This window comes from Gasterosteus aculeatus, chromosome 20 (genome assembly GCF_964276395.1).
Source record: "Gasterosteus aculeatus chromosome 20, fGasAcu3.hap1.1, whole genome shotgun sequence".
NCBI classification, from domain to species: domain Eukaryota; kingdom Metazoa; phylum Chordata; class Actinopteri; order Perciformes; family Gasterosteidae; genus Gasterosteus; species Gasterosteus aculeatus.
In genome coordinates this window covers 14,309,707-14,323,381 of record NC_135707.1, presented here as the reverse complement: position 1 = coordinate 14,323,381, position 13,675 = coordinate 14,309,707, and the positions used below count along the sequence as shown (strand labels likewise).

At 44.4% G+C, this 13,675-nt stretch overlaps 1 protein-coding gene across 3 annotated transcripts in view; it reads left to right on the top strand.

Moving 5' to 3' along the window:
- Positions 1-7,560: 7,560 nt before the first annotated feature.
- LOC120810582 (CUB and sushi domain-containing protein 3-like) overlaps positions 7,561-13,675 on the top strand; it is a 166,740-nt gene continuing 160,625 nt past the window's right edge. For all 3 annotated transcript variants that reach the window (XM_078094170.1, XM_078094171.1, XM_078094169.1), the window contains exon 1: positions 7,561-7,927. In XM_078094170.1, coding sequence (XP_077950296.1) covers positions 7,750-7,927 — 178 coding nt within the window. In that variant the 5' untranslated portion in view covers positions 7,561-7,749. The remainder of the gene's footprint in view (positions 7,928-13,675) is intronic.

Genomic DNA, 13,675 nt, shown 5'->3' with positions numbered 1-13,675 from the left:
AGGCTGAAAACTTGTCCCACCTTCCTCCTTGAATCATATCCTGTCCCTTCCACTGGCAGTAATTGCTCTCTCAAAATATCCCCTTTGTCTCTCCGTTATTTTGTATATTTTCAGACCATTTCAAGCCACCAGTATCCGTGTGGTTGCCTCAGTTTGGTTTGGTTCGCTTGCTGTTACGGGGATCTGTGAACATGTTATCTGTAATAACCCCGTGCTCAAATGTTATGTCCATACTAACATCTAAAATACAAATGTAAGGCTTCAAGTCACAAACAATGTTTTTCCATTGCGATTTAGCATGTAGTAAAAAACAGGTGTTTGTGGTCAAAGCCACATGTGGAAAACTGGGAAAATGGAGCCGCAATTCACATTTTATGTTAGTACAGCAAAATAAATGTGCTTTCACCACCGGCAGTGATTTCTGTTTATAATTAAGGTTGCTGGGCATCCATGGGAAGTACCACAAAAACATGGATTTAAAGCAATTTTAAAAGTATGACCTATTTTTCTGGCACGACCTGCCCCGGGGTAGAAGCAAGTACAAGGCAACAGGAATCATGGAGGTAAGATGAAAGACTCTTGCATAAATGCACCGGTACTTTTTGGTCCTTTGGCAATTTTACCAGAACGTGTTCAGATGCCACCTGTCGGATTTAAGGGTCGGACGACTTAAATTTTGGCAGAACCACCCTGTTTTATTTCCTGAGTTGACCTACCAGCTACATAAGACTCTCATTCCAGTGCATTCTTTTTCAGCCAACATATGACGTAACAAAAATAAAATGTTCTTTGCTTACTCTATGTGCTCTCTACTATCAGAAATAGGGAAAAATGATTAAATTAGTGATGTCTTTGTTCATATATAATTTGTGAGACATCTAACCCGCAAGCTCAACGTATTCCGTGTTCCGCTCTGCTCAGCTCTTCCAGTAGCCTCTGGACACACTGGGCTGTGTGTTCAATAGAAAAACGGATTTGTCCCTGTTTCCCCCCGAGACGACAATTATTTTCTTTTTCATTATTTTATTATTTATTTCTCTTACACACCTTTTCAAACTATTGAATTAAATATGAATGAAAGCCGCCTTTATATTAGTAATTAGAAGAAGCATTGTGCCCTTGCTGAGTCCATTTCTGTGCAACGGCCCTGAAGTAAGAGGCTTCAAACTCCTACTGCACATATGAGCAAGGCTCTTCATGCTCAGGCTACGAAATCACCAATATTTCGTTCTTTCAGATTTTCATCATTACGATCCCAACTTGCCCGGTTACTACTTCTGAGCTGCTCTACATCGTCTCCTGCATGCTGTGCAATTATGGTCTAGTGATTGGCTTCTCCTCAGCGATGATGGGAATTATGGTAATATTGATAAATAATGAAGAAATGCATTACAAAAACTCTACAGGTGATGTATAAATGGCCCATGAAGGTTGTGGTGTTTTTTTTGTTTATTCAGTGTAGGTAAGTCTGGCATTTCACAGTGTGATCAGCCTTGGCTGTCATGAATACCATATCATGTTGTTGATTATTAAAAAAAACAATTCACTCAATAACCCCCAGCACATTTACAAGTCTCCCTTCCACACTTACAACCCAAACACATTTTCCTGTCTCAAAAAAAGGTGTCTACCTCACTCCCCCCTGTCCCTTCCCCCCCCCCCCCCCCTCCCCCCCCCCCTCCCCCCCCCTCAGTAGAGTGAATCAAAAAGCCAGCGTTTGCTTATTCTCTCCTCCTCTCTCTCAATCAGCAAATTTCCCCTTTGATCTTTTATTCATATGATTAAGTCTGTTTATCACCGAACTTTTCATCCTACATTTCAGCGTATGATGAGACCATCTTTGAAGTTGGCTGCGCTGCAGTGGAAACACTTTGGGAGACAACGGTATCTTTTCTTACTAAATTATTGTTAGAATTGAAAAACGTCCCATCTGGTTTGAAATTGTTTGACCTTAAGTGTACAACACACACACACACAACAGTTTCCTGTGTTGTTTTCGGAGCCTTCACTGAAATATTTTGTCATCTTCAAGCAAAAAATGATAAAACACTTCTAAATCTCCCAGTCCATATATTTGCTCTGGCTTGCGTCACCCAAAATATCTTTCATAAACATATTTATTGATATGCACTTACTCGCTATTCGTTAAATTTTCTTCTATGTTCTGTGCTCGTCTCTGTTGTTGTAATGCTTTACCCTTGATCCTGTCCTCCGTCTGTCACTCTGCCCTCTTTTCCCCTGCCAACCACTGCCATTCATCCTCGCTCTGCCCTGCGTCTTGGTTTGTCCTTCGCTGCCTCTCCCTCCCTCACATTGTTTTTTTTATCTCCTTGTATGTTTGCCACCACTCCTCAATCAATATCTTCAACCCTTGTTTTCTCTCAGCTTCTCGTGCTCCCCTCCCCGTTTCCCTCCTCTTCTCCATGTCTCTACTATGTCAGAATTGGCATATAATATGTATTAACAAAACACACGCGTTAGTATTGAGGCAAAAGGTATGTGTAGCTGCTGGGTTACAGATCATGTGGGAAGACAAGAGAAAACATAGTGTTATTCATAGTTTATAAAGCTTTTGATTGACAATTCTTTTTTTTGATGTGTTCTGTGTCACTTGTTATCCATATTTACTCAGACTGAAACATTTGCTGTGACTTTTGGCTCAGTGTTGCCCTGAGACAAAGTGCGAGCATCGTGTTGACAATGATCTTACGAGGCATGCCCGTGAAACTGTCAATGCATGTTTTTGTCAGTACGCCACCAAGAAACCTGCAACATAACAACAAGGTGTGAAGGTGCACTTTTGCGTAATAGTGAGATATATGTTACTCCGCTGCATTGATTTGGGGCAAAGGGAAAAGTACGGCTGTGTGTCAAACCCAACCTCAAAATCCCTAGATGTTTTAAACTATTATTCATTAATGGGCCATCATCTCCAAGCACTGGAATAGACCAATACAGTCCACATTAGTATGGTGCCTGCATTAATTATGTGTTACTTAATAGTGTTCACATGCACACACACAAGCAGGGATTTAGTTTGATTTTTTGGACTCCGAATACCCTTCACCACCCATTTATCCATTCCAAACTCCTTCTAACGTCAGACACATGCAAAGATATCTCCCCCCTCGTCTTTTTTCACCTGCACACACCTTAGCAGTGCCCCTGTGGGTGCTGCAGGTAGCAGAGCAATGGAGCAGCAGAAACCAACAGTGGATTAGCAGCAGTATGTGCGAGAGGCCAGATCCGGACGTATTCCTCTGGGGAAGTCAAGCCAGATAATCCGACCGCAGCGCTTACTCTATCAACCCCCTGCCAGCTGCACACAAACAACACAATACAAAATATAACCCAGGCCTGAATATTTCAACTGAGATGTATGCCAGAGTGTATGGCAGCACTGCACGTGCCAATACAAGCAGGCACACACGCAAAGAAATGATATCTCAAGCATGGCGATTTAATCTTAGATGTATTTGCCAAGGCGTACGCGATGCAGCTGCTTTAAACAGGCGCACATACACATTTTTGTGTATATCCCTGTAGGGCACACAAACAGCTTGACACTCTGTTACATATGTGCATGCATGCAACTGTCCATACCAGTACACCATACGCGCATGCTCAAGCCCCCCAAAAAGGTACCCTCCCCCACCCTGACGTGAGGACAGGAGACCTTTGGCCCTTGTTTGACACAAAAAACGTACCCGGCTTCAGTTCTCACATATGGCTGCAGCTAATCAGAATATGCTGCCCGGATTTACAACTACAGGCTGTGGCCCTGAGGGGAAAAGAGAGCTGGCGCAGTCACTGTAGCAGTATCTGACTGGCTGTTCAGTTGGATAGCTGGTTTTCTGACTGGTTAAAATCTTTTTGATGTAGTGTCCAACAAAGAAAAGTAAATTCAGAACATAAATTCTCTCTCAAGATAAGAGTTTTACTTGCAGTTCCAAATGTTTGCCCAAATATGCTTAATACACAAAAAACGCTCATGCTTGCTCACATGTATGAATGTTACACACAGTGGATACAGACACATACATGTGCAGGGATGCACACCAAAGCAGGAGGATCAGGGAAGAGGCGGTCTTGATTGCTCATCAAACAGAAAGCAAGAGCTGGCAAAAGGTGTCAAATCGACTGCAGCTCAGTCTCCTGGGACCACCTGTCGATTACAGTGGTAAAGACAAGCTGCCTGGTGCCTCAATCCATTCCCAGCAGCCTCCACTGGGCCTGTGGACACCTGAAGAATCCTGATGCCAGGAGAGTGTGGGACCTTCGACTTCACACCGGTAGATACCAGTGGTTTGCCCCTGCTGCACCATTCAGATAAACAACTCTACAGAGAAATGAAGGACATCTATCACACAATTGGCAGCATGTATAGATAGAATGAGATAGGTCACTGTAATATCAAACTGTCCACAGAAACATGTAAATTGAGACTTTCTCAAGCTACAGTACATTGCTTTGAGCTGGCAAAGAAAGAATAAATATAGAATAAAACCTAATCCACAAAATAGAACAAAGGGCATTATTTAGCTACAGCGGGAAATCACAAATGAATCGCAAGGCATTATAATTACAACTGTGATATTTATCACCTTTTGCTTGCCAGGGCGAGGTATGTTCTCTGAATCTTTGGCAAAAGGACAACAATCCCATTGCTTTCGGATGGCTGATAGTTAGAGCCGGATCAAGCGTTTGTATCCCATTTATCCTGCCATGGGGGAGTGGGAGGGGGGAGATTACCCTTTCCAGCAAACTAACCTTGGACACAGAATAAAAACTCCAGGTGGCCGATTTGCACTCTACGGCAGAATCTTAACAGCCAGGATCCTGTTTGTGGACTTCAGCTCTGCTTTCAACACCATCATCCCGTCTCTGCTGCAGGACAAACTCTCCCAGCTGCACGTGCCCGACTCCACCTGCAAGTGGATCACAGACTTCCTGTCTGACAGGAAGCGGCACGTGAAGCTGGGGAAACATGTCTCAGCCTCTCGGACCATCAGCACCGGTTCCCCCCAAGGCTGCGTTCTTTCCCCTCTGCTCTTCTCCCTGTACACCAACAGCTGCACCTCCAGCCACCAGTCCGTCAAGCTCCTGAAGTTTGCGGATGACACCACCCTCATTGGACTGATCTCTGGTGGGGACGAGTCCGCCTACAGGTGGGAGTCTGACCATCTGGTGTCGTGGTGCAGCCAGAACAACCTGGAGCTCAACGCTCTAAAGACAGTGGAGATGGTTGTGGATTACCGGCGGAACAGAGCCCCACCCTCCCCCATCACCCTGTGTGACTCCCCCGTCACTATTGTGGATTCCTTCCGTTTCCTGGGCTCCATCATCACCCAGGACCTCAAGTGGGAGCTGAACATCAGCTCCATCACCAAGAAGGCTCAGCAGAGGTTGTTCTTCCTGAGGCAGCTGAAGAAACTCAACCTGCCAAAGACGATGATGGTCCACTTCTACACGGCCATCATCGAGTCCATCCTCTGCTCCTCCATCACCGTCTGGTACGCTGCAGCCACAGCCAAGGACAAGGGCAGGCTTCAGCGGGTCATCCGCTCTGCAGAGAGGGTGATCGGCTGCAATCTGCCGTCCCTGCAGGACTTGTTCGCTTCCAGGTCTCTGAAGCGAGCTAAAAAGATCGCGGCCGACCCCTCCCACCCCGGACAAAAACTGTTTGTGCCCCTTCCATCTGGCAGGAGGCTGAGGTCCATCAGGACTAAGACCTCCCGCCACACAAACAGTTTCTTCCCGTCGGCAGTCGGGCTCATCAACAGAGCTCGGTCCCCCACTGCCTGACTATAACACTCCACCGGTCACTCCCCCTCATACTGCACATGTCACTTTAACTGCAATTCATCACTTTGTCACTTGTCACTTTGTCTCTTGTCTGTTACTAAGCACTTTATGCTTAATATTTTTCTTTTTAACTTTTTAATATTTAAATTTTTTAAACTTTATTCCCTTGTTTTATACTAACCCATAGCCTTAGCCTTATTCTACTAACCCATTGCATTAGCATTTCATTCCACTTTATTTTATTACTTGTGCACTGTTGTCTTGTCTGTCTACTGTCGCGCACTAACCGCCAAGACAAATTCCTTGTATGTTTGACATATTTTGGCTAATAAATGTTTCCTGATTCCTGATTCCTGATTAAGAAAAGGGTCAATGGTTTCTCTCTGCAGGTTTGCTTATCCAGCCTGTCAACTAAATACAGATGACAATGACTTGCTAAATAGTACATCATTCCAAGGCATGCAGGCTTTGTTGGTGGGTTATTGTGAAAGCAGAATTCCGTTTCCTTGCAAAAATTGCGGCAATCCCAAGCAAAGCCTCGTTGTGGTTTCAGCACCACGGACAGCTCTCACGGCGCGCGGCACTAGGAAGCCTGGTGCCTCTTTGGCTTCCCCTCAGACAGAAGGAGGGATGCAGGGTTCATTTATTAGCTTTCCTCATGAACTCACCCTGCTGACTCCAAGCTAATAAATCTCACCAAAGGAAATGGATTTCCATAGAGGTCACTGCAGCGACAATCATTAAGTGGGCAATATTTAAACCAGAAGCCACGCACATAATTGATTTAAACCTCATCTCGTAGCTCTTTCCAAAGCAGCTGCTCTCAGAACGCAGACACTTAGGTTTAGATTCAACAAGGACCTCAGTGATCACGTTGACGAAAAGGTTAGCAAAGCCAGGTGCATTGGCATCAGCTGCTTTTGAAGAAAGCCCTGCATGTGCAAAGGCAGAATGACGTTCATTCTTTGTGCCATCGCGGCCTTTCACTTCACTCTGTTTCCTCTCCGCTTCAAAGTGGGAAGTCGGTGACTCTTCCAAAGCTAGATGGCAGAAGAGCCCCACTGCAGCCGAGCTGCGCTCTGCGCCGTCATCATCATCCCGTCTTTGCATTGCAAATTTGTCCAGTCCCATCACTCCCAATAACGGCGCCGCTCCATCTCCGGAATGAAAATCAGAGTTATGGTGGGATTGCCTAGCGGGCACATTTCTTTCATCCGATTTTGGGACGGGATGCTGGCTGTCTTGAGTGTCACCTATACCCAATCCCCATTTACCCTCCCCCGAATACCCCCCCCCCCCCCCCCCACCCCCCCCACTCTCGCCTCACACACATAAACCGCAAGCTGTCATTAACAGAGTTCATTTCCCTCTCGGGATTTACAATCTTCCCATGAAGAAGTGCCTCTCCTCCCTCCTCTCTTCCCCACCCACACCTCTCTGTTCCCACTTCATGATTTGTTAGCCGCACATCAACCACGCAATGTTGGTGGGCCACACTTACACGGGACCATCTCTCCCCCCCCTCTCTCTCTCTCTCTCTCTCTCCCCACTTCGCCCCACCACCGTCACTCCCTCCCCGCCACCCTTTCCTCTCTCACTCCGCGTGGTTCCCATGCCGATCGATGAGACAGGCCAGACTCCTCTCTGCCCTCAGCCGGTTGACAGGAACGATGCTTCACAGCAGACGCGTGCGCGCGCGGCCGGAGATGCTCACACTTGATGCCCCTCTCAGCCGAGATGGTTGAGCCTTCGTGCAGGTTGCCGTGGTCCTCCCTTCAAATTCAGTCTCGCTCACTTGTCTCCCATCAGCTGACATAGCGGCGGGCGGCTGTGCCTCTTCCCTCCTGTGAGCGGGGTAAAAGAGAGAGAGAGAGAGAGAGAGAGACTCCACTTCAGCCAAACACCGCGCAAACAGGCTGCAGGTTACATGTGCTAGTTGAGAACATGAGGGGGATTTACAGAGACGGATACTACGACGGATCTATTGAACTGCGGGACGTTTGCAACAGGAGATGCGTTAAATGGGACCATGGGGACTTTGTTCGAGGCAAAACGATGCGGATTAGGACGGGAATTGTTTTTTGGAATCTCATCTTTTCACTGATGTTCACTTGTGTGAAAGGTAGGAGCCACTGCATCAAGACGCTGTGTTTTCTGATGCACTTGGCGTGCCAGAATGTGCGCGCAACGCGTGCGTCGTGTGTGTGCGTGTGTGAGAGTGTGTGTGTTTGCATGTAGGCTCGTGTGTGTGTGTTGTGTGCCTTCGAGCGTGCGTGCGTGCGTGCGTGCGTGCGTGTGACAAATCAAAGCTTTAACGTTACAGACGTGCGCAAATCAGGCTGCCACGGTTTACTGGATGAGAGTTTTAAGAGACGCATTTCTCCCGTTCGGCGCTCAATGCAGGCTTTCACCGAGTCGCTCAATAGTAGCCTACGCTTCTCCTAATCGCCTACGTGAGCTGCTTTGCTTAGTGGTCCAACTAGTGAATTGTTGGGGCCAATGCACTGCAGATTGCCTACAGGGTGTGAAATACATTCGTATTCTTTTAAGCTTGAGCCCGTACGCCCCTTTTCCACCTTTTCCGGGTCGGGTTTTTACAAGTATTGCACATAAGACAAATGGCTCTGGAACAATTTCAGGGGACCGAGGCAATTAGTAGTGTGGAACCAATTTGTCGACTGCTGTTTATCGGACCGGCCAGTGCAGGCAGGTGTAAGGTGGGCTTGTTAGTATTCTAGTGGCTCTTTCTCGGGTTCTGCCCATTTAAATACTTGCTGGTGAGGTAGCTGCTGAGTCCCTTTTATTTCTTGATATTCATCAGCTACCTTCATGCGTCTCGATGACACTTTCATCACTCCCAAATCGTAACTTTAATGCAGTTTTCAGAAATAAAATCGGTCAAAGCAATTGTTGCTTATTTACCAGGCTGCACGCAACATTTGCTCATTCATTGTCAACTGACATTTAAACAGCATTTAGAGGAAATGTAATAACAATTTGTTACGTGGTTTTTAAAACTGTGTAAGTGTGTCTGTTACTCTCTGTCTTTGTGTGCTGAGCTCCGTAATGTTACACTCACTGTGTTAAATTCTCATTTATAACTAGAATTCTAATTATTTATTAATTAATTAATGAAAAAAATGCAATTCAACCCCTCAAAATAGTTTTCTTCCTGATATGCTTGTGTGCATGCACATGGATGCATGTGTGTGTATGTTTGTCTGTGCCTGTTTTTGTTAGCGTGTAGTGAAGGACATTTCATATGCAAATGCATGGCAGTTACCTGTTAAATGCATGGTTTGGCTTTGTTAATGCCCATACTCAGATATTCATTTACATGCACATTGTTCCCCCTGAGTAATCCTTGTCTCAGTCTTTTGTGGGGGGGGGGGGGGGGGGGGGGGGGGAGATGTGCAGCATCCAGAGTAGCAGCGGCAACAAAGCATGAGCCAAGTTGATCGTGCACAGCGTTGTTTCTTTACCACCCGTATTAGGGCAATGTCAAATCTCGCGGTTGCTGCCAATCCTCCCAGTTCTGTTACTTATTAGTGAGCCAGCCAGCGATGGATTGGGGAGGACGGGGGAAGAGTTGAGAAGGACGAGGAGGAGGCCTGGATCTCCTGTTGGAAAAGAGCACAGGAAATAGTGACACCGAACGAGATGCGCAGGTGGAAACTACCACCTGTAGTTTCACCGTTTTGACAGGTGACACAATGTTTGCAGAAGGAAAAAAAAAGATAGAGATAGACTCACCTCTGCTACGCTAATGATGCTCTCCAAAAAAAACCTCTATCTAGCAAACTTTGTACAACACTGCTTTGTTAAAGGTGCTTTTTCATGTTGGATTATTTTTGGATCCATGTGCGTCGGTGGTGCACAGTGGTTCACAAAGTTATCTCATTCACCGGTTTCTTGGCCCTCCACTATTAGGTGGCATTTAAGGACATTTATCAACTTAGTTTTATAATTAATAATTCTGCCCGGCGATGCAAGATATAAATGTATATATTGTGTTTTAATTACAGGAAATTCATTTTGATTAACAGAGACATGGGTCAAACAGAAAACCCAGGCTCTGGCCTGTTTCCTGTGCTGACGTCGTCAAATTACATCGACGATAGATGATAGCGAACAGATTGTTGGAAATGTGTCCATCTGTTGCGTCCCACCACTGGCTCTTGTGATTACACTTCTCCAATTTCCTTCTGGATTCTACGTAGTTTTAAAATGTTGGCCCATTTGTCATTTTCGTTAAAACTCTATATCAGCACAGTCACTAATTACTGGTAATCAGTCGGGTTCTGCACAGACAGTAATCTGGCCACTGAGCCCTTGATGAAGTCTTTCTCTCAATGTGATTATGTAAACAGGCTGGAAAGGCTGCTGGGGCTAATCAGGATTACAATTTGTCTGTGTAATTATGCACTATCTACAGGGACTTTGAGGCATTATCCCACTGCCCCTCGGGTTCTTGACCTCCACAACAGTAGAAAAAAATTACCTGAGTTCAACTGGAACTATCGGCACATACAGGAGCAAAGCAGACCAGTTTTTCTACAGTCCTGGAAAGATCTGCAGGCCAAGCTCAAACTAAAGACCTGTATGTCTTTAAATTATTTTAACTTAGAACTTTTGATTCAATTAACTTACAAACACATGACCAAAATCCTGCCTTGTTAATGTTATTTTTTTTACTACAACTGTTGTTGTTGTGTTTTGATATTGTTGTCTTGTTATGTGTAGAATCCTGCTATTTGACCCCGTCTTGGTTTCACTTATAAAACAGGTTTTACTCTTAAAGTGACTTCCTAGTGAAAAAAAGGTCATATGTTACTGGAGGGAACAATATCCAATTTCCCAGGATGCAGGAACTGGCAACAGTAACCCTTTGACACCTCGGATTCTTGATGCCTCTTTTAGTGTTGACATCTGACTGGATCTCCCTGGTGGTGCACCAACGTAACACTCAGTTCACCCGCGGGCCTCCCGCCGGGCCCCAAGGCCCGGGTCAGGCTCTGAGATGTTGCTGACAGGTCCACGCGAAGGTCGGGTATAGTTTGCTGGTTCTGATTAAGTCTGTTCTTCTCAGGAGTCAGTTTTAATGTAAGCAGTACTCTTGAGGGAGAGAGATTGGCAATATCTTGTCTTCAGGAAGAAAAGTAGCTCCCAGTTTGTTGAGATTAAGTGTAATAGGCTGAGGAGCCGTTGCTCCCAGAGTGAAGGCTACAAATTCCAGGTGCACTGTGTTCTCCATGTTAGGGGGGAGGCTTTAAGGTATCCACAGATAAAACTGTAAAGGCCAACAAATCCATTTGGCCTTTATCTATGCAGTGGTTAAAATATGCAAAACGTGTCAAGGAAGATATTTGAAAGAAAGAAGAAGAAATCTAATGCAGCATTCTTTCCCATAGTCCCAAAGAATGTATCCACAGTATATATCCAGAGTTAATGACTTTGTAACCATAACTTTAGGAATATTTCCCTTCAGAGTCCACTGCTGTTCTTGTTTGTCTCTGTGACAATAGCCTGGGTTTTTTATGTGACAGGAGAGCAGGCAGCGGCGATAGTGGCCGGGGAAACAAAGTGGGGTGATGTGAACGTAATGAGGAGGTAGACTGCTAAGTGGAGACTGCTGTGATTCCACAGCATATTTCACAGCAATTAAAATGGTAGGTGGGGTTAGCTTAACAGATACATGTTCGTACTCTCAACTTCACCACTTGGCTATCAGCAATGGGGAATACTGTGTATTCCATCTAGTTAGAATATAGACCAAGACGAGTAAACCGTGTTGCTTGTGAGAGGCGCTCAGATCAGCAGCATTGAAACAATTGATTTCTTCGCATTTCTGTAAATTTGACAATTGGCTTGTGTTGCCTCTATGGTATGAAATGAAGAAACATCAATTGGATCCTCCGTGCAGTATTTGCAGCATGTTTAAAAAAAGCATGTAATAATTAGATTATATAATAATTAGATTAACTAGTTATCTGATTTTGGGCATTTTGCCCTGGCCTGTGGAGCTGTATTTATCAAGGCACGTATTTCTTTTTCAGTCTCAGTTTAAAAGAAAGATTAGTTTTGGTCATAGGATAATTATAAAGGATGACCGTGTCATTGAGGTGAAGAAGCTGCCAGCCAATATAATTAGGTTTCAATGACAGCAGTTTTAGACCTGCAGTTCCAGTCCAACCTAAAAGCATCCAGTAAAAGCAATAGATGGTAGAGTTATAGCTCCTAAAGTGTGCCACCGACATCAGTTAGTGTCATTAGTGTGTTGTTCTTTAATTTATTGTTTTCTTTGTTCTTTTATTTATTGTTGTCTTTTTAATATGAGATATGATTGTAACTATTTAATATTTGATTCTGATGAAATATTAAATATCATAATAAATGTATTATAGTTATAAAACAAGTATATTTTTCTATTGTGTAGCTCACACTGCTTCGGGTGCCCTTGTGTGTCCTGTGAGGGTGAAGGACAAGGGTCTAGTACACATTCCTTTTTTTGGGAGAAAAAACTCAACAAGGGGACCATTGATCGGCAGATAGAAAAGTTGCATTGTTTGTAGGCACACCTGAGTTAGAACAGGAGTTATTCTGCCCCGAGTTGGAGAGTCAATCAACAGAAAATTAAGCAGTAACTTATTTGAAAATTATTGGGAAAGATCAATTTCTGAAATGAGTTGTCAGCCTAAATCCAGTGTTACTCCTACCAGTACAATGAATGAACGATGATTTATGAATGTGTAGCTTGTATAATTGGTCATTCTGTAACTTAACACTTTAACTGACTTTTCTGATTGCCCAGTGTCTGATGAACCTCCCAGATGTAAACAGCAGTTTATGGATCTTTAAAGAGGAAAATTGACATCGATTCACAAAGCCTTTTGGTGTTTTACAGCCCAAGACTGAATTCTAATTCTATTTAAGTGTTTAATGATGTAATATACGCTGTGGATTAGTACGATAAAGTATTAATCAATTAGTATACATTTATTTCATGTGATCCAACCGGTCTCACGAATGTTTGATTGGAAACTCCCAAAACAAATTCATTTAGTGTGTGGGTGTTACATCTGCAAGTTAACTTCCGTCACCATTAGTTTTATTTCCCCAAGGTGGCGTATTTTTCCGTATTTGAAAATCTGGGGGTTTGCAAATTTGTGATCTAGTTTTCAAGCATGTGCTCTGTTAGCAGGGTTATAAGGGCCGCATGTTTTCTACCTTAAAGGTGAAAGAATTTAGTACTTTCTCATCTTTTTCCGTACCTTTTAGAAAGGTTCTCTGCCTCTTTCTCTTTCCCTTTTCTCGGGGAAAGGGAAGTGTTGATGTTATTGTCTCTTTAGAAGATGGGAGGCTAGAGAGACGGGCGTCCTGTAATGTGTTGTTGGCTCAGTTTCCTGTTGTACAGCAGCTGTCTCAGTGGTAGCCTGGCATCAGGGGCAATATGGCTCCGCAGCACTTTGAGGAGGTATCGGTGTCTAGCCATAAAATACTGTATCTGTTGGGAGGTGAGTAAAGCACCAGCAGCATGCAGCCACTGGGAAACAGTTATTGCACCCGGCTATTCAGACGCACAACTTCCGATATTTCCTAATACAACGGTGTGTATTTGGTGTGTGTATTTGTTTTGTGCCAGCTGTTTTTAGTGTGGCAGTGTATTTGATTTGACTATTTCTCACCTCAGTGCCCGGCAATTTAAAACCACCAAATGGAATATTTCAGAGCCCTTTCCCAAATTGCAGTGACACACTCATGAGGTAATAGTCATTCTCTAGAAAGCCCGTGTTCTGTTTCTGCTGTACGTAACCTATTTCCCTTTCATCAAGCATGCAGACAAGCATAGTGAGCGCTGCCATAATGCACA